Source organism: Triticum aestivum, chromosome 6B (assembly GCF_018294505.1).
Source record: "Triticum aestivum cultivar Chinese Spring chromosome 6B, IWGSC CS RefSeq v2.1, whole genome shotgun sequence".
NCBI classification, from domain to species: Eukaryota; Viridiplantae; Streptophyta; class Magnoliopsida; order Poales; family Poaceae; genus Triticum; species Triticum aestivum.
This window is the reverse complement of record NC_057810.1, coordinates 49,939,198-49,959,172: the sequence shown is the minus strand read 5'-3', so window position 1 is coordinate 49,959,172 and position 19,975 is coordinate 49,939,198. Positions and strand designations below refer to the sequence as shown.

The 19,975-nt window shown below is 47.2% G+C and overlaps 3 protein-coding genes across 3 annotated transcripts; all 3 read right to left on the bottom strand.

The window, feature by feature from the left end:
• Positions 1-309: 309 nt before the first annotated feature.
• LOC123135690 (uncharacterized) lies at positions 310-3,654 on the bottom strand. Its single transcript, XM_044554866.1, has 5 exons — positions 3,441-3,654; positions 2,394-2,573; positions 2,244-2,297; positions 1,748-1,876; positions 310-720 (listed from the first exon to the last, which is right to left on the bottom strand). The coding sequence occupies exons 1-5, from the start codon at positions 3,618-3,620 to the stop codon at positions 364-366; spliced, it is 900 nt and encodes a 299-aa protein (XP_044410801.1). The 5' UTR covers positions 3,621-3,654; the 3' UTR covers positions 310-363.
• A 4,086-nt stretch (positions 3,655-7,740) lies between these two features.
• On the bottom strand, positions 7,741-9,380 carry LOC123135689 (RING-H2 finger protein ATL52). The gene has a single exon (XM_044554865.1). The coding sequence runs from the start codon at positions 9,149-9,151 to the stop codon at positions 8,036-8,038; it is 1,116 nt and encodes a 371-aa protein (XP_044410800.1). The 5' UTR covers positions 9,152-9,380; the 3' UTR covers positions 7,741-8,035.
• Positions 9,381-12,582: 3,202 nt separating this feature from the next.
• Positions 12,583-18,338, bottom strand: LOC123138775 (D-3-phosphoglycerate dehydrogenase 3, chloroplastic-like). Its single transcript, XM_044558654.1, has 3 exons — positions 18,217-18,338; positions 17,976-18,176; positions 12,583-12,904 (listed from the first exon to the last, which is right to left on the bottom strand). The coding sequence occupies exons 1-3, from the start codon at positions 18,336-18,338 to the stop codon at positions 12,583-12,585; spliced, it is 645 nt and encodes a 214-aa protein (XP_044414589.1).
• Positions 18,339-19,975: the final 1,637 nt, after the last annotated feature.

The following is a 19,975-nucleotide window of genomic DNA, read 5'->3' as shown; positions in this document are numbered from 1 at the left end:
GGTGCAATGTAGAGGGCCGGGCCGGGCTGGGAAATCAGTCCAAAATCATCATGTTGGGGAGTCTTCATTTTTGTTTCAGCCCACTTCTTTGATTTTTACATCCTCTGTTCCCTTTTATAAGACGTTTATACAATTCAGACAGCACCCAAAACAGTTCAAAACCAACTGTCCAAAATGCCTTATCTTATAAGAGAACGGAGGGAGTAGTATATTCGATAAACATAGAAATAAAAAACTATGCGTGAAATGTCATGTCGGTTCGAATGTGAGTGTATGACATTTATTTAGTCCGTATTCACGGAACGACATAGTAAGACGAAACTTGCATTTATTGATGATATTATATATTAGTGCATAACGGTACTAATTAACACATCCACCGGGTCCTCCATAGCTGAACTTGCCAGTCATGAATTCACTAACTCGATAACATGCCGTATCGGTTACCCTAGAACGAAGGTTAGGCATTCGAAGATAACCATGCCCATCATTGTTGACATATTGCACATTTTGAAATGAAGCAGAATCTCCTCCCGGCCAGCGTCCATTGCCCATGGGAGGGCTAGGAGTCCTCACAAGAGAGCTAGTGTAGCCGCCCCAAGTTACATAATTTGCATGATCGGACAAGCTTTGGAAAAGACTGCGTGGCCAAAACCCCACCGGAGCAAACTTTTCACCAACATGGGCAAAGTGTAACCACCAATCTCCATTCTTGTTACTCTGTAAAATGAAAATAGTTGAAATGAACTTGTTGTATGGAAACTCGCACTCAAATCATTCTAAAATATATCAGAACAACCCAGGGAGGAAACCAGAAATCGGCAATAGGGGGGGCAAGAACAATAAGCACCAAAATTTTGTAACCATATATAGGAAACCATATCATCAATACATACTATGAATATTGTTGGTTTTCTCTTTTGATTCAAGTTATCAACACAAGCGTCAAGCAGAACTGGTCAATCAGATTACCCCTAATTAATTTCCAATGTTTGTAGTTTCTACAAATTTGTCGCATTGAAAAATTAGATTCGACAAACTACCGAGATATAAGTAAGAATTAGAGATGAATGTAAACTTACTGCAAGAGAGTTCCCCGCAAAAGAAATTACTCCCAAGAGAGAGCGAGAGACGGAAGTAAACTTACCCATAGTTGCCATGCCGTTCATCTTTGCCGTGAGAACGACCTGCCGGCCGTGCGCCTACGCAACCGCAACTATGGATCATGAACTCTTTTAGATTTTGCGTCGGCTGGAAGGAGAACTGATGCAAAACCGCCCTAGACGTGTGGCGGCAGCATCGAACAACAAGGTCAGAGGAAAAGAAACGTGTGTGACCTAGACCGATCGATTTGTCTTCATAAATTGTGGGCCTACTGTTGCTGGATCTCGGCTTGGTATGTGTGGGCTTGGGCTTTGGGGAGTAGAGAATCAGGCTTCATTTTTCACGTGATTAGGGAGTGATCAGCCCATAGGGGGGCGAAGCTAATCGTTCGGAGCAGCGTACACATGGCAGCCTGATCGCTATCGAATAGAAAATTTTCGTTGGGGGGGGGGGGGTCTTGCCCCCCCCCCCCCCCCCCCTCGTCCCCCCTTGGATTCGTCCCTGGAACAACCTGATATCCAATAAATACAATGAACTTGAGAAATAAAATTCTTATTTTCTAGGCAACACATAAGCCAATAAATCCAATTGTATGAATAGTAAAAAAAAAAGTGAAGACATAGTAAGAAAGTTGACATCACACCTTGAATATCTTGACAGATATCTTAGCTTTCCCCTCAAGAGTACCTCCTGGAGTGATTGGAGGATTTTTAACTAGTACAAATCCATCACATTTCAAATCGAAACATCCCTTCGTCTTGTTTCCATTGGCCTAACCATCCCCATGAAAACCAGTGGTTATACAAAGCATGCATTGGTAAATAAATAAAATCTAAACCCGCACAACCCTTTTTTGTGTGTCATGAGCACTAAATAATCATGATATCCTGGTATTCTTTTAACTACAAGATGCTACATTTGGAGGAAAAATGACTGAGTTGTTTCGATTGATATCAGGGGCCACACCATCAACATTATCTTCTTTTGGTTAACAAGATGTCAAACCAACAAGATATCATTTGACCTTATCTTTCCATGTTACTAACATAGGAGTATGCACTTAATATTCTCAAAAAGAAAAACTAAACTGAAGCAATAAGTTAAACATAGTAACCAAAAATGGGGTAGGTTGATTATACCGTCCATCCTATCAAGAAATGTGTTTTGTTGTCACCATAGTAAGAAGGTTGAATCTACAGAAAAATAGCAAAAATACTTTAGATTTATCAAGCAATATGGACATATCAAATATACCATAGTTTTATATCAATAAGGCAAATCTGGCTTACGTTCCATCCAACTTGTACAACATTAACATCATTAGGCTTCTCCTTTTGGTAATTCTCTACCCAGATTTCAGCAGATACTATTTGTCCCGCCTTGACAGCCAGAGACTCATAAACATCTAATGTTGCCATGGCACCGTACAATGGCGTTGTAGAATTTGGTGGTGTTTGGTAAGCTGCAATCTGCAATGGAATCAACATAATTAGTATTTCCTTTTTGATTTTTGGAGGATTGAATGAAAGAGGGACATTCTTTATAGGTTGTTGACGCACAGTGCTTTGGATAAAGATATAACGGGACAAAAGCAAGTAGCAAGTATAAATTAATAGTGGTAAGTTGCGAAAGTTTTAACCAAAAATTATGGAGCAATGGAAATTTAAATGAATATTTAAAATGGCAAAAGGTTGACAAGGAACTGAAACCATTTTATTTTTTGTATGTGTAGTCTCGGTATGTTGGGAAACCTGGTCGGTCCAATACATGTGACTACACTCTCAACTCCCAAGGTTTCACTCTTCAAATCATAGCATAGAACTTTTGTATACAATAATATATTTTTAATTATTTGCACTAAGTGAAAACTGTACGATGGGATATACAATATAAAAAAACATTAGCGAATGTTTGCCTTAAATCCTAAAACTATAAAAAAAAGTCTAATATGCGCATCCCTGACATTGATGCCACTAACAAAGCAGCCTCACGCCAGAGTCGACTAAATTAAATCCTATTGTAGACCAGAAATCTTTGTTGATGGACATCATACAAAACAAGGGAAGGAAGATGAAATCACATTTGCGGATCAAAGGGAGTGGCTTGAATTCGAACGATGGAGCGTAACTCAAAAAAAAAACATGCCAGGAATACAAGTGAAATGTTTGATATGAATATGGGCTTTTTTAAATTAATTTTGCAAGCCCTAATAACGTATCGATAAAAATAACTCAATTGTGCTCTTATTTAATAAATCCAAGAAAAGTTGAAGTAGAAGATACTATTAACATGGTAGATAAAATATACAAATATGTTGTCCAGAAGCATGAACTTACATGTTCGACGATTTCGCCCGCTTGCAGTTCAGCCTCAATCGATATTATTCTCTCACTGGACGATGCCCCCTTTTCTAATTGCTTGTGCCTTCTTAGATATGGGTTGTGACACCATGTCGTAGATACTTTATCTAAGCATAAGGTAAAGAGTACCAAGAAAATGTAGACATGTTTCATCATCTTGGGGAGGGGGGGGGGGGATGTGAATATTTGCACTATCCTTCAAGAAGGATGCAATGGGAGGTATGCAAATAGAATATATATATAGGTGTAAATGGTCGCAAAAGAAACAAACATGTATGGCATTTATTGTGCTCCTTATGGAAAATTAATTAAATTATATATGATACATTTGCATAGATTCATTAATGAGAAGAGATTGGTATCTTGTGCATATGCATACATACAATTCATAGACCCGGAAGCGTCATTAATGTTTAGTGATATAGAAAAGATATCATAGTCTTATACATTCAGAAATGGCTTATTAATCACGGTGGATATAAAATTTTATTTATATTTATTTACATTTGACCAAGTTAAATCCCACGCCCAGCTACCTACCTAATATTCGCAACAACAATGCAACTAACACCTTGAAAATAATGGTGGATCTTTTTTACCAACATAGTTACGGAGTGGGAACAAATCCCTCTCAACTTAATTCCCTCAATTAGATTACACCGTTGCATAGATAGGGTATTAATGCTATTGAAAGACTACATAAATAGTCCAATGCGCTATTCTCATATGCATATTCATTGGATCAAATTGAACATAAGGCTAGTATCGAGGATCAAACTAAAATGCATGTACCGCGTCCTGCTTTAACATGAAGCATGATTGTTATTGCTAGAAATGCTATCATTGCTTCCATAATATCATTAGAAAAACAAAAGGAGGATGACCCCCGGCATCTGCATTAGGATGATGCATGCAGCCATTTTATTAATTATTCATCAAGACCTTACAAAAAAAATACATCAATAAGTTTACCATCTTGGCGACATCTGTCGCTACTCTTATCCACTTGATGAAGGGGTGCAGATTGTCAGGGCCACGTACCCAGACCTCACACTAAAGCCCAACATCTAAAGCCGAAGGCCCCAACCAAGCTGAATTGTCGGGTCTGGGTCACACACTGGTCCGGCACACTCACAACGGGCTCCCCATGCGCACACTGTAGAGGTCGTTGCCACCGTCTTCCATTGATCCATCTTCAGAGTAGGCATTGACGCATCCACCTTGTGCCAAGCATGTCGTCGACGCCACCACGGCGCCAGACAACGCCACCTTCCTACGTGCATCCATCATCATGCACCCATCACCGAGACCCTGCGGCGCCACGCCACCAAGACTCCACATCGTAGATGCGTCAGAGGAACCGCCGCTCCATCGCAGGAGCCATCCGCTAGTCCCTCGAGCCTATGCACACCTCCAAGAATGATGCCCCAAAGGGCGGAACGACACAAGAGCGTTGCATCCGATCAACTGAGCTAAGATTTCTCCCAGGGGTAGCGGATAGAGCCATAGAGGCCTAAAGCTTCTCCTCGGTCATGCCTTCCAGAAGGGAATGACACAGAAGAGCGCCGCCATCGCCAGCCTTGGAAACTAGTAGATGGTTGAACCTTGTGGTCTAGCACATGAGAACCAATCCAAGACAACGACTCACGAGACATTACAATTTCCACACAAAAATTGCAGTAAATGTGTTTCATGAAGGTACCTCAAACAACTTAGGAATTTTGGACAAACTTCCCTCGATATTGATGGAAGATCCTCCTCCAACTTGACTGGGGGGAGGGGGGTGAGGTGGTCCACTAGGCCTTTTGCTTTTCTCAAGGATGATGGACAGGGCGTCACAGTTAGATCAAAGAGGATGGGAGAGAGCGAATATCCTAGGCCAACACCCTGAGGCGATCTAAAGTAGTGCCCAACTTCTCCATTGACATTGATGTAAGTGTTCCAACTAGAAATCATTTGTGTTACCCATAGATTCATGTATCATCGAAGCCCCCCACCCCCACCCCCTCATTTTCGTAACCTAGCGAGGGAAGGACCTTTCAAGAAGGTTGTGCACTTTCAGAGGAATATACCCTTCGAGTGCTTGATTAACCATGTGGGTTTCTTCATGCAGCACATGCACCCCACCGTGGATATACCAGGGCCGGATGAAGGCCTACTGGTTAGGATGAACCATCCTATCTGCAACTGGGGCTAAATGAGTGACACACACTTCCACAAAAATGTGTTGGATCACATTGATGACGGTGATAGGCCTAAACTGCATAACATTTGTAGCCCATACTACCTTGGAGATCAGGCTCACGACATCGAAGTTAAGGCATGAAATATTTAGGGCCCTGGCATATAAATCATGGAATATATTCAAAAAAAAGTTGTTGAGACTTCAATTTCACACCAATGAAGATGGAAGTAGAGGGTGCGAAGAAACTTGTATCCTTCTTAACTTTCCAAATTAAAAGGCCCTGAATCTTGACAAGAAAGAGATAAGTCCATATTACAACCTCAGACTACCGCCAAAGTCTAATATACAGCCTTGAACTATGAAACCGTCTATTTAATACCTCCAACTTTTAAAACCGGACAAAGAATCAACTCTGGACTACTTTGAGAATGATTAACAGCCTAGTCAGCGGCCACGTCACCCCGTGACAACACATTGAGAGACATTATTGGTCACAATTTGGCCAAAAAATGGAAGTTCCCAGAAATTATTTAAAAAAATCTCAGAAATCCACACCACCCTTATTCAATTTGGGAAGGTTTCAGCAAGTTTTGTCAAACATAAGAAAACGTGAACAAAAATTCAAATTTAGAGCCATTTTGTGTCAAATTATGGTAAAAAAAGGTTTTCCATTAAATTCTGAAAACATTCTAAAATATACGTACTACCCTTATATTCAATAGTTTTAACCATGTTTGCCAAACAGAGAAAATTTAGAATGAAAATTCAAATCCATAGCCATTTTAGGTCAAAATTTTGCTGAAAAAAAGTAAGTTCCCCCATAAAAATTATCGAATATCCACAGTAACTTATGTTAAATCTGGGAAAGTTTCAAAAAGTTTTGCCAAAATAACAAATAGAATGGAAAATAAAAAATTCAGGGTTAAGTGGGCTAGGGAGTGACGTGGTGGCTGATTGGGTTGTTCACCAGTCAAAACCAGTTTCAAACCGGTCTAGCACTGTCTCTTGTACGGTTTTGGAAGTTGGAGGTTGTCAAATAGGCGGTTTTGTAGCTTATGAATGCATATTAGATTTTTTTAAATCTATTGTATATTAGACTTTGATGATAGTTTGGGGTTGTAATACGAAAATGCCAAACATAGCTCGAATTCCATGGAGGCCTTAATTTGAAAAATTCAAAATTCAAACTTTTCAGTTTCAAAAAATTCCGAAAATAAATACCCATATACCTAGATACATAATGTACATGTCTAAAAACTTTCAGGTCAAAATACGTTAAGATGAGAAGTACACAAAAAGACAAATCAGGGCCTTTTTAGCGTATGTACTGTTCATTTTCAAAGTCCACGATCTGTTTTCTTTGTGCAGCTCGCAATTCAAGGTATTTCATCCTGAAATTTTACACGCATATACATTACATCCTTACATACACGTGTACTTTTTCTTCCGAATTTTTTGAAACTGAAAAAATTGAATTTTAAAAATTTCAAAATAAAGGCTTCCATGGAGCTCGCCCTCCAAAATGCACTGCTCGTTGTGTAACACGGACTTCTTTCCGCAAGAAACAGCCTACCTGGTGGACAAACACGACAGGGCTAAATGATCTTGTCCAATCTCCTCGAGTGCTTGCGTTCTACTCCATGTCTCATCAGACTCTCGCACCTGACGCTCACCCGTCTCATTTAATGAACAGCAGCAGCTTCTTGGGACAAATAAATGATGCACATCTGCATTTTGATGAGGTGACCGGGATTGACTGCCCACCTCGCCCGCCTCCTGCTTTAGCAGTGCAAATGGAGGCATCATTTTTAATGCGGTCTTGGTAGCGCGATGGTGACAAAAGGCAAGGTGGGTGGCCTGTCGCTCGCTGCAACTTCCTTGAGAATTCTGATTCAGGCAGGCAAGTCTCTATTGTGCTTTCTTTTCTGAATCTAAGTCGATGCGCTCTTTTGAGCGCAGAGGATTGGATTGGAATGGGATCCAGTTCATTTCAGATTGGAATGGGATCAATTCCACATCACCATCCCCACGCCTCAACTTGGTTGAAAATTGAAATGGATCGTAAATTGGCCAAAAATTTGAATATATGTGTATCATGGATGATTGAAAGAAACCTGAAATCGATGAGCGATTTTTTTTGGTATCAAGATACATATGTTTAAGCTCGTGTATATGAACCAGAAGATGAACATGCGCTTATGATGTTCATATCTACTGAGATGTTCATAGCTTATTAGATTATCACATACTACAAGCTAGGGAGCACATCTTTTGCGTCAGTAATTCTTATTTACAATTTCTGACATTCTCACGGTGTATGCACAAGCTCACGCTGTTCACTCCAAAAACTTCCATCCCAAGCAGCAGCAGCAGCATCGATCGCAGTTCAACGCGGGATTTCGTCGGCGTTGATGCCCGTGGCCGGCTGGCCTGACCGCCCAGGCAAACGCGGCGGCGCCGCGCCGAACGAAGCCGACCTGCCTACCTCGACGCCGGCTATCTCCAACGCTTCCCACGATTTCAGCGCTCTACTGATCTTCGATAGGCCCATCTCCCCCTCGCGCGCACTGTTCGAAGCCAGAGGTCGTGGGGAGACGTCCGGCCACGGCAGCCTCGGGAGCGCCATCACGGACGCGGCGCGCCTCACAGCCATCTCCGTCGACAGGACGCCGTCGCCCCCGGTCTCCTCGGCGCCAGCACCAGCGGCAGCGGCTAGGTTCGCCGCGGGGTCGCTCGCGTCGTTGCCGGGGGCGGCGGTCTGGTGAGCGCCAGCGGCGACCTTGACAGGAGCGCGGCAGAGCGGGCAGTTGACATGGGCGCGGAGCCAGGTGTCGATGCAGCCGCGGTGGAACGCGTGGCCGCACCGCGGCAGCAGGCGCAGCGTCTCCCCGCCGCGGAACTCCGCGAGGCACACCGCGCAGCCGTCGCCGCCGAGCCCCAGGGCGCGGCACTTGTCGGGGTCGTACACCAGCGCGGTGATGGCCGCGATGGCGCGCTCGTCGAGTCCCACGGTGCGTATGTACCACACGTGGTGCACCCCGTCGTCGGAGTCGCTGTCCGCCGGCACCGGGACCGCCATGTCGGCCGGAGGCCCGCCTTGGGCGAGCTGGTGGTGCAGCGGCAGCGGCGCGGCGTTGGCGGCATGGCGCCGGCGCCGGCGCACGACGTGGCAGACGAGCAGGACGAGGAGGAGGACGACGGACACGGCGAGGACGGACGCCGATAGGGCGATGAGCGGGGTGGGGAGGCGAGAGGAGGAGCGGAGGTGCACGGTGGCGGTGCGCGAGGGCGGCGGCGGCCGGCAGAGGCCGTAGTGGGCGCACGGCTCCGAGCAGTGCGCGGCGCAGGCCAAGGGGTCGGCAGGGAACGGGAAGACGGCGTCCGTCTGGTCGCGCACCGGCTCCGGCTTCATCCTCCCCGGCTTGGGCTTGGGCTTGGGAGGCTTTGGCTTTGGCCGCGGCCGAGGCGGCGGCAGGGGATGGTCCTCAGGCGGCGGCGGCATGGGCAGCCGGCGGGAGGGCGTGGGCTGTTGGAGGCCGCGGAGCAGGTGAGCGGTGGTGGGTGCGACTCCGGTTGCCTTTTTAATGCGTGTGAACTGCGGGCCGCGGTGTGTGGTCGAAGCTGCAGCCGGAGACTTGAGCGCGCGCGACAAGTAGCAAGTGCCCGGAGCTTCTTGTGGAAGGGTGACCGCCCAGTAAAAAGCAGGCGCGGTGTTTACATCTCGATTGATTTTCTGGAGATTCGCTGGTCACAAGGAAAACATTTCGAGTAGCATTTTGTTCCCTTTCGTAGTATGTACACGTCACTGGTCGACCATCGATCGCTATTTACAGGATCGATGGCCTGTAGTAAAGGCTCATTTCAACACACCGATGACCCTGATAAGAAAACACATGTTCTACACTCGAAAGAGTGAGTCGGCACATTATGTTAAGACCGACAAAGTTACCATATATGTCTTTGTAGTCAACTGAAACGTCTCTTCCCACTGAACACATATCGTCGAAAGGCGTGGAATAAATTCAGAAAAATGCAAGCATCAAATGTCAAGCCTAGAACTTGAACCCTCGTTCGCTAGAGATAGCACTGTTCTCCTAACCATCCAAGTAGTGACCAACGTGACCATGGTGTTCACCGTTGGTTTTCTGTCGTGCGGGACAAGTTTTGAAAATGGTCGACGAAGTGGTCGACCGGCGTAGCGAGCGATCGGTCACCTACGGAACAGTCACATGGATCGACTTGCGTGGCGGAGCAGTAGTGCTTGCGGACGCGTATCACGGCTGTTGCACCAACAGTACAACATTGCGTCGCCCCGTCGGCCGCCGCAACTTACGTCATTGCCATAGCAACTTCATGCATCGCTGGTTCCAGCGTCTTCGGCGATGGTTACAGCATCGTGCCGTCCCGTCGCCGCTTTCAGTGGCGACGTCGTACCTTCACGCACCACTGGTTCCTACATTTCCGACAAAGGCTGCAACAATGTATAGTCTCGTCGCAGCATTCGACGCGGCCCACACCGCTTGTTTCAACATCTCCGAGCACTGGTTGGAGCATCACGCCACCCCGACGCAGCTTTCGCACCATCTCGTAGCTTCGCTTTCACCGGTCCTAGCATCAGCATGTGTTGGTTTCAACATCGACTATGCACCGGTCACATATCCATCAGGAGACTCGCCGAAACTCGGTGACGCTGACGCTGCTCCCCTTGTGGTTACTCTTGGCGGCTCGTAGCCTCGCTGTCGCTTGCGCGCAACACCCCACGATGGTGAGAGGTGACGGGGGTGCTCCGTGATAGGAAAGAAGACAAAGGGAATGGGTGGTCGAGTGTCGTGGGAGAATGTGGATCGCCAGATCACCCCCAAATGTTTGAAAAAGGCGTCTTGAATTTTTTGACACATCCATGCTGACCATCAAAATGGCGCGAACCGGTCCCAATGTCCGAAATTCTCAAACTTGAACGAAACGAATGGCGGTTTGCAGGCGTCAAGACCTCCACTACATTGGACTCTAACACAAGGCCCACCCAAAAACCTGACCAAGACATCTGCTCTAGAACCCTCGTTATCATTCATGCCACTGTGACGACCGCTTACCCGCATTCATGACGATCAGAGCGAACATGACCGGACGGCTTTCCGGCACAACATTCGGACCGACGCGGCGACCAAGAAGCCTACTTCGGATGCTGCCCACATTCGATTCAAAAAAAAGTTGTTTGATGAGTAACTTTTGTCACGTAAAACTGATTTTCAAAAATGTGGTGGTGATGGTTTTTGTCTCTCACCCGATCTGTCACAGAAGCGTCGTAACAACAAATAAAATCCTAACAGGACCACTTTTCCGCTCACGTAAGAACGTATATGAGGTGACGGTTTTGGTTTTGTCATAGAATTATCAGGACCAACACCTTTGATCAGCCGATTTGTTAGCATTGGATTTTATTTTCAAATGTTTCTAAAGCTTTGAAATTTCTATACATGTTTCACCGCAACACATCAACAGGGCGCGGTGTGGGCCGCACCGCACGCCCATGGCTAGTTACAATTAATGTGTATATATACCCATACATATACTCGCGTAGGCCGAATCATGGATGACAAAAGTCCACAAGAAAATTAATTTACCACAGGGATTGTGTGTGCATAAGAGTGCTCCAGAGTGCACATGTTATTATTGCAACTGTTATATAGTGTCGTGGTGTTCTCGCGGCAAATGTCATGGGATGGCTAATCGAGTGTGGTTGGGGCCAGAGGACGCCGGTGGGTTTCGGAAGCGATATTGTCGACAAGCAGTGTGAGACACACGACGTACTCAGGTTTAGGGCCCTCCGAGGGAGGTAACACCCCTAGTCCTACCGGATCGACTATGAGGATCACAAGAGCTACAATGGCGCTCCTTGAGCTGTATGGGTGGAGGAGGAAGAAGGAGCTAGCTCTCCTATTCTCCTTGCATGTGTGTAGGTGTGTGTGATGAATGAGTCGACCCGCTCTCAGGGGGCTCCTGGGAGGTCTTATAGCCTGGCCTCCCAGGTTGCAAGTGATAAAATAAGGAGGGCGGGCCCTGATGGTGCCATTGTCTCTAGCTTCCAGTGGGCTGTGGCCCGCCGGTTGTGGGCCCGTTGGCTGCGGGACCCGCTGGCTGCATGCCACTGTGGCACGCCATTCGCGCATCATGGAGTGGTTGGCATTGTGCGGCTACTGTGTCGCGTCGCGTCGTCGCTGTCCGCCTCGGTCAGCGGTACTGTGCGCACTGTTGCTTCGCTCTCCTCGGTCAGCGATGACGTGGGCATTGTTGACATGCTCTCCCTGTCGTGGGGGGGTTGTCTTGTCGTACGTATGGAATGGAAGGGTGCTGACCCGCCGCTTGCCGGCTGCAGCCAGCCGACCAGGGCTATAGCGTCGTGCCCAGCCGGCTCGGAGCCAGAGGGCTTGCTGACCCAGAGCCAGATGGCCGACTGGAGGACTAGCCGGACTGAGGGGCGCTGGGCACCCTGTTGTTTTTGAAAATTGCTAATGTTGTTAAGCCTATCCGGGGTCATCCCCCCGACATTTAGTAAGCAACCTATGCTATTATTCAATGGAACATCTGCGACGCCAGCCCATCCTCCTTTGCCATCTCATACATTGTGATCAATTTTATTGTCGTTCCAAGTGATCATACTAATAAGGAGTAAATTGCAAAAAAACACCACTTTGAAGGCAAGCATTGCGAAAACCACTACAATACATTTTTTTGTTTTGCAAAAAACACCGTGTCTATTGTAATCTTTTTGCAGAAAACACTGATCGGTGGATCGGGCTCAGTTAAGCTTGTTTATGACAGGTGGGGCCCGCCAGTCAGGCTGACGTGGCACCAATTTCTCACACCGTTACATGAAAACGTTTGCTGGACATGGGGCCCGCTTGTCAGCCTAACAAACCTCTCTTGGGCATTTCATCGAACAATTTGCATGCGTGCACAGGCCGGCGGACAAAGGTCGCCGTCGCGAGGCTCAGCCAGGCGACGAAGGTCAAGGACAGTGGCGCCGGGATGCGGCGGCGTCATGTTCGTCCAGGCCTTGAGCGAGGCGTCGGCCTGGGCGACATTGCGGGCCATGGCCGCGAGGAGCGCGACGGCGTGCTCGGCGGCGGCGACGGTGTTGGCGGTGGGCGCGTTGACAACGAGGAAGCCAGCCTCGGTGGCGGCATGGAGGTCGACGTTGTCGGTGCCGATGCCAGCGGGGCCCACGACGTGCAGCCGCCCGCGCGTGATACGTCTCCAACGTATCTATAATTTTTGATTGCTTCATACTACTTTATCTACTGTTTTAGGCAATATTGGGCTTTATTATCCACTTTTATATTATTTTTGGGACTAACCTATTAACCGGAGGCCCAGCCCAGATTTGTTGTTTTATGCCTATTTCAGTGTTTCGAAAAAAAAGAATATCAGACGGAGTCAAAACGGAACGAAATCAACTGGAGAAGTTATTTTTGGAAGGAAACCCACCTGATGCACTTGGACCCCACGTCAGAAGATACGGGAGGTGCTCACGAGGGTGGGGGCGCGCCCACCCCCCTGGGCGCGCCCCCTGCCTCGTGGGGCCCCCATAGCTCCACCGACGTTCTAGGTTTCAAGTTGTAATTCTTATATTATAATCAATAGAAGTGTGATGATCATCATTATTAGAGCATTGCCCAAATAAAAAAAAGAAGAGAAAGGCTAAAATATATATATAAAAAAAGAAAGCCCCCCCCCCAAAAAAAAGAAAAGGGCAATGCTACTATCTCTTTTTCCACACTTGTGCTTCAAAGTAGCACATTGTTCTTCATGTAATGAGTCTCATATATTGTGCTTCAAAGTAGCACCTTGTTCTTCATGTAGTGAGTCTCATAAATTGTCCTTTTTATACTAGTGCGAATTTTTCATTATAGAACTTGGCTTGTATATTCCTGCGATGGGTTTCCTCAAATGTCCTAGGTCTTCATGAGCAAGCAAGTTGGATGCACACTCACTAGTTTTTTTTGTTGAGCATCCATAGCTCTAGTGCATCCGTTGCATGGCAATCCCTACTCCTCATGTTGACATCAATTGATGGGCATCTCCATAGCCCATTGATTAACCTCGTCAACATGAGACTTTCTCCTTTTTTGTCTTCTCCACACAATCCCCATCATCATATTCTATTCCACCCATAGTGCTATATCCATGGCTCACGCTCATGTATTGCGTGAAGGTTGAAAAAGTTTGAGATTATTTAAGTATGAAACAATTGCTTGGCTTGTCATCGGCGGTACAGAAGTTGGGAACATCTTTGTGCGACCAAAATGAAGCATAGCCTAACTATATGATTTTGTAGGGATGAACTTTCTTTTGCCATGTTATTTTGAGAAGACATGATTGCTTTGATTAATATGCTTGAAGTATTATTATTTTTGTGTCAATATGAACTTTTGTCTTGAATCTTTTGAATTTGAATATTCATGCCACGATTAAGAAGATTTACATTGAAATTATGCCAAAGTATCACTCCGCATCAAAAATTCTTTTTTATCATTTACCTACTCGAGGACGAGCAGGAATTAAGCTTGGGGTTGCTTGATACGTCTCCAACGTATCTATAATTTTTGATTGCTCCATGCTACTTTATCTACTGTTTTAGGCAATATTGGGCTTTATTATCCACTTTTATGTTATTTTTGGGACTAACCTATTAACCGGAGGCCCAGCCCAGATTTGCTGTTTTATGCCTATTTCAGTGTTTCGAGGAAAAGGAATATCAGACGGAGTCAAAACGGAACGAAATCAACTAGAGAAGTTATTTTTGGAAGGAAACCCACCTGTTGGACTTGGACCCCACGTCAGAAGATACGAGAGGTGCTCATGAGGGTGGGGGTGCGCCCACCCCCCTGGGCGCGCCCCCCTGCCTCGTGGGCCCCCCGTAGCTCCACCGACGTACCCCCTGCACCCATATATACCTACGTACCCTAAAACTTCCAGAACAGAAGATAGATTGGGAGTTCCACCGCCGTAAGCCTCTGTAGTCACCAAAAAACAATCGGGACCCTGTTCCGGCACCCTGCCGGAGGGGGATCCCATCACCGAAGGCCATCTTCATCATCCCGGCGCTGTCCATGACGAGGAGGGAGTAGTTCACCCTCGGGGCTGAGGGTATGTACCAGTAGCTATGTGTTTGATCTCTCTCTCTCTCGTGTTCTCTCTCATGTTTCATCTATGGCACGATCTTGATGTATCCCGAGCTTTGCTATTGTAGTTGGATCTTATGATGTTTCTCCCCCTCTACTCTCTTGTGATGAATTGAGTTTCCCTTTTGAAGTTATCTTATCGGATTGAGTCTTTATGAGAACACTTGATGTATGTCTTGCCATGATTATCTGTGGTGACAATGGGGTATCATGTGCCACTTGATGTATGTTTTGGTGATCAACTTGCGGGTTTCGTGACATTGGGAACCTATGCATAAGGGTTGGCACACGTTCTTGACTCTCCGGTAGTAGCTTTGGGCACTCTTTGAAGTACTTTTATGTTGGTTGGATGAATCTGAGATTGTGTGATGCATATCGTATAATCATGCCCATGGATACTTGAGGTGACAATGGAGTATCTAGGTGACATTAGGGTTTTGATTGATTTGTGTCTTAAGGTGTTATTCTAGTACGAACTCTTTTATAGATCGATCCGAACGAATAACTTTGAGTTGGTTTCGTACCCTACCATAATCTCTACGTTTGTTCTTCGCTATTAGTGGTTTTGGAGTGACTCTTTGTTGCATGTTGAGGGCTTGTCATATGTTCTATCTATGTTATTATTGTTGGGAGAACTTACACTAGTGAAGTATGAACCCTAGGCCTTGTTTCCTATCATTGCAATACCGTTTACGCTCACTTTTACCACTTGTTACCTTGCTGTTTTTATTATTTCAGATTACAAAAACCGATATCTACTATCTATTTTGCACTTGTATCTTCATCTCTTCGCCGAACTAGTGCACCTATACAATTTACCATTGTATTGGGTGTGTAGGGTGTTGGGGAACGTTGCAGAAAACAAAAATTTTCCTACTCGTTTCACCAAGATCATCTAGGAGTTCATCTAGCAACGAGTCATTGGATGCATCTACGTACCTTGTAGATCGCGAGCGGAAGCGTTCAAAGAACGGGGATGATGTAGTCGAACACGACGTGATTCGAATCACCGGAGATCCTAGCACCGAACGGACGGCACCTCCGCGTTCAACACACGTACGGAACAGCCACGTCTCCTCCTTGATCCAGCAAGGGAGGGAGGAGAGGTTGAGGGAGATGGCACCAGCAGCAGCACGACGGCGTGGTGTTGATGGAGCTGCAGTACTCCAGCAGAGCTTCACTAAGCTATAAGGAGGTGGATGAGGTGTTGGGGAGGGAGAAGGAGGCAACCAAAGGCCAAGGACTCAAGGTATGAGGTCCCTCCTCTCCCCCACTATATATAGGGGTGCCAAGGGGGGGTGGTGCGCAGCCTAGGAGATCCAATCTCCTATGGCCGGCGGCCAAGGGGAGGTTTCCCTCCCCCCCAAGGCACCTAGGAGGTGCCTTAACCCCCTAGGACTCTTTCCCCTTGGAAACCCTAGGCGCATGGGCTTAGTGGGGCTAGTGCCCTTGGCCCAAGCAGGCCAAGGCGCACCCCCTACAGCCCATGTGGCCCCCGGGGATGGGTGGCCCCACCTGGTGGGCCCCCGGGACCCCTCCGGTGGTCCCGGTACAATACCGATAACCCCGAAACTTGTCCCGATGCCCGAAACAGGACTTCCCATATATAAATCTTTACCTCCGGACCATTCCGGAACTCCTCGTGACGTCCGGGATCTCATCCGGGACTCCGAACAACATTCGGGTTACTGCATATACATATCCCTACAACCCTAGCGTAACCGAACCTTAAGTGTGTAGACCCTACGGGTTCGGGAGACAAGCAGACATGACCGAGACGACTCTCCGGTCAATAACCAACAGCGGGATCTGGATACCCATGTTGGCTCCCACATGCTCCATGATGATCTCATCGGATGAACCACGATGTCGAGGATTCTATCAACCCCGTACGCTATTCCCTTTGTCTATCGATATGTTACTTGCCCGAGATTCGATCGTCGGTATCCCAATACCTCGTTCAATCTCGTTACCGGCAAGTCACTTTACTCGTACCGTAATGCATGATCCCGTGACCAGACACTTGGTCACTCTGAGCTCATTATGATGATGCATTACCGAGTGGGCCCAGTGATACCTCTCCGTCATACGGAGTGACAAATCCCAGTCTTGATCCATGTCACCCAACAGACACTTTCGGAGATACCCGTAGTCTACCTTTATAGTCACCCAGTTACGTTGTGACGTTTGGCATATCCAAAGCACTCCTACGGTATCCGGGAGTTACACGATCTCATGGTCTAAGGAAAAGATACTTTGACATTGCAAAACTCTAGCAAACGAACTATACGATCTTGTGCTATGTTTAGGATTGGGTCTTGTCCATCACATCATTCTCCTAATGATGTGATCTCGTTATCAATGACATCCAGTGTCCATAGTCAGGAAACCATGACTATCTGTTGATCAACGAGCTAGTCAACTAGAGGCTCACTAGGGACATGTTGGTGTCTGTTATTCACACATGTATTACGATTTCCAGATAACACAATTATAGCATGAATAAAGACAATTATCATGAACAAGGAAATATAATAATAATGCTTTTATTATTGCCTCTAGGGCATATTTCCAACAGTCTCCCACTTGCACTAGAGTCAATAATCTAGTTACATTGTGATGAATCGAACACCCATGGAATTCTGGTGTTGATCATGTTTTGCTCTAGGGAGAGGTTTAGTCAACGGATCTGCTACATTCAGGTCCGTATGTACTTTACAAATCTCTATGTCTCCATCTTGAACATTTTCACGAATGGAGTTGAAGCGACGCTTGATGTGCAAAGAATCTACGCAATACCGTTTACGCTCACTTTTACCACTTGTTACCTTGCTGTTTTTATTATTTCAGATTACAAAAACCGATATCTACTATCTATTTTGCACTTGTATCTTCATCTCTTCGCCGAACTAGTGCACCTGTACAATTTACCATTGTATTGGGTGTGTAGGGGACACAAAAGACTCTTTGTTATTTGGTTGCATGGTTGTTTGAGAGAGACCATCTTCATCCTACGCCTCCTACGGATTGATAAATCTTAGGTCATCCACTTGAGGAAAATTTGCTACTGTCCTACAAACATGTGCACTTGCAGGCCCAACAACGTCTACAAGAAGAAGGTTGTGTAGTAGACATCAGCGCGCCGCCTTGAAGACCTCCCGCGTGACCCGCGTGGCGCTGTGCACCACCAGCACCTCCACCAGCGACACCTTGGCGCGCAGCTCCTCCGGCGTGAGCTCGTACGCGCAGTACACGTTGGCGGACCCCCATAGCAGCTCCAGTCCCGCCGCACCCAGCTTCTTCGTCACCAGCATCGTCGGCCGCCCCTCGCCCCCGCCCTCGCCGCGACCCCGGCGGCCCTGGAGTATGTCGGAGACACTGAAGGTGCCGCGATGAGCCTGCTGGAGCGGAGAAGGAGGCGGCGGTGGGGCGGGAAGGCGCGCGCTGGCTGCGCCTGCAGGGACGACGCCGCTCCGGTGGCGGGCTCGCCGTGGTTCCCCGCATACGGGCTGGACTTCAGGTTCAGGAGGCCGACGGGGGCGAGTGGCAGCGAGCAGCGGGCGCGTCGGCGGCGAGTGGCGGCGACCACGGGGAGCGGCGGGCGCGGCGAGCAGCGTGCGCGGCAGGAGCGAGGCGCGGGAGCGGCGCGCCGGGGACGCGGCGAGCAGCAGCGACTCTGGACGTATTAGTCCAACGACGGGAGGTTGACGAGCATCAAATTTTTTTCTTTTTTGTCTCAATGACAGGCGGACCCCATGGGGCCACACATGATGACAGGTGGAACGTTAGCGAACGTCGCCGTTACTTATGCTCTGCCACATCGGCCTAACTAGCGGGCCCCATTTGTCATAAACTCACTTAACTGAGCCCGATCCGCTGATCAGTGTTTTCTACAAAAAGATTACCATAGACATAGTGTTTTTTGCAAAAAAAAAAATATTGTAGTGGTTTTCGCAAAAGTTGCCTTCAATGTGGTGGTTTTTTGCAATTTACTCTACTAATGAGTCAGCTGATGTGCAATTTGGAAATAAAGAACAATGTTGTAATTTATTTATTGAAGTTCAATCTTCACCTTTTTTTACGGATTTTTTTATCTATTCACCATCAATCATGGCATTACAACGAACACTAGAAATAAAATAAAAATACATGTATATCCGTAGGCCACCTAGGGACGACTACAAGCACTGAAGCAACTGCTCACTATTATCATCATATAGTTTTGTTGGGGTCCTTTTCACCGGAACCACTAGGTCGTCTTCGAAAGAAACCAAAAAAGATGATGCTAGAACCGCTTGTTATGGGCAATCGGCGGGAGTCTACATGCAATAGTTTCATTTTGTTTTCAGGGGCATTGTCAGTTTCGGGAGGTCAGGGGTTAAAAACTATATGATATATATGTTTCTTTTTGTATGGCTATATGCTATATATGTGCTATATAATACTCCTTCCATCTTAAAATAAGTGTCACAGATTTAATACAACTTTGTGCTAAACTTTTAATAAATTAATGACACTTATTTTAAGACGGAGGGAATAATATTATATAAATTTCAGCAATGGTAGCGGGAGACGTGCCCCGAAATGGACCTTCTTCTCCACGTGCCGTGTACACATATCTATGGGAACTAGTATGCCTGGGAAGAAACAGTCAGAGCAACTCCAATGGAGCGACCCATTTCGTCTGCCCGCGTCTGTTTGGATTGGCGCGGACAAAAGTGGTGACCCAACGCGCCGACCCAAACCCATTTCACGTCCGCGTCGCGTCCGCGCCGACGCATTTGTGGCCCAAATTTGCGCCTGGAATGCGTCGGCGCGGACGCGAAGCGGACGCGCCGTGCGTCTCCTCGCCGTCCGCCGCATCCTCACCTGGCAGCCACCCAACCGCCACCGGTCGTCTTATTTATGACGACCACCGACAACGGGCCCACGCGTCAGCCAGTGCGCGCGTCCTTTTTTAACCACGCGTGCGATGGGGTCGGCCTCATCCACTTCTTCCGTCCACATCTGGCCCCCACCACTCCCTTTGCTTCCTCACCGGCGACCGCAAACCCTGGCGCGCCCATAGGCCTCTTCGGCAGCAGCAAGGGCAAGGGCAAGGGCACCCCCGGTGCCTCGTCGTCCCGTGCTCCCCCTCCCCC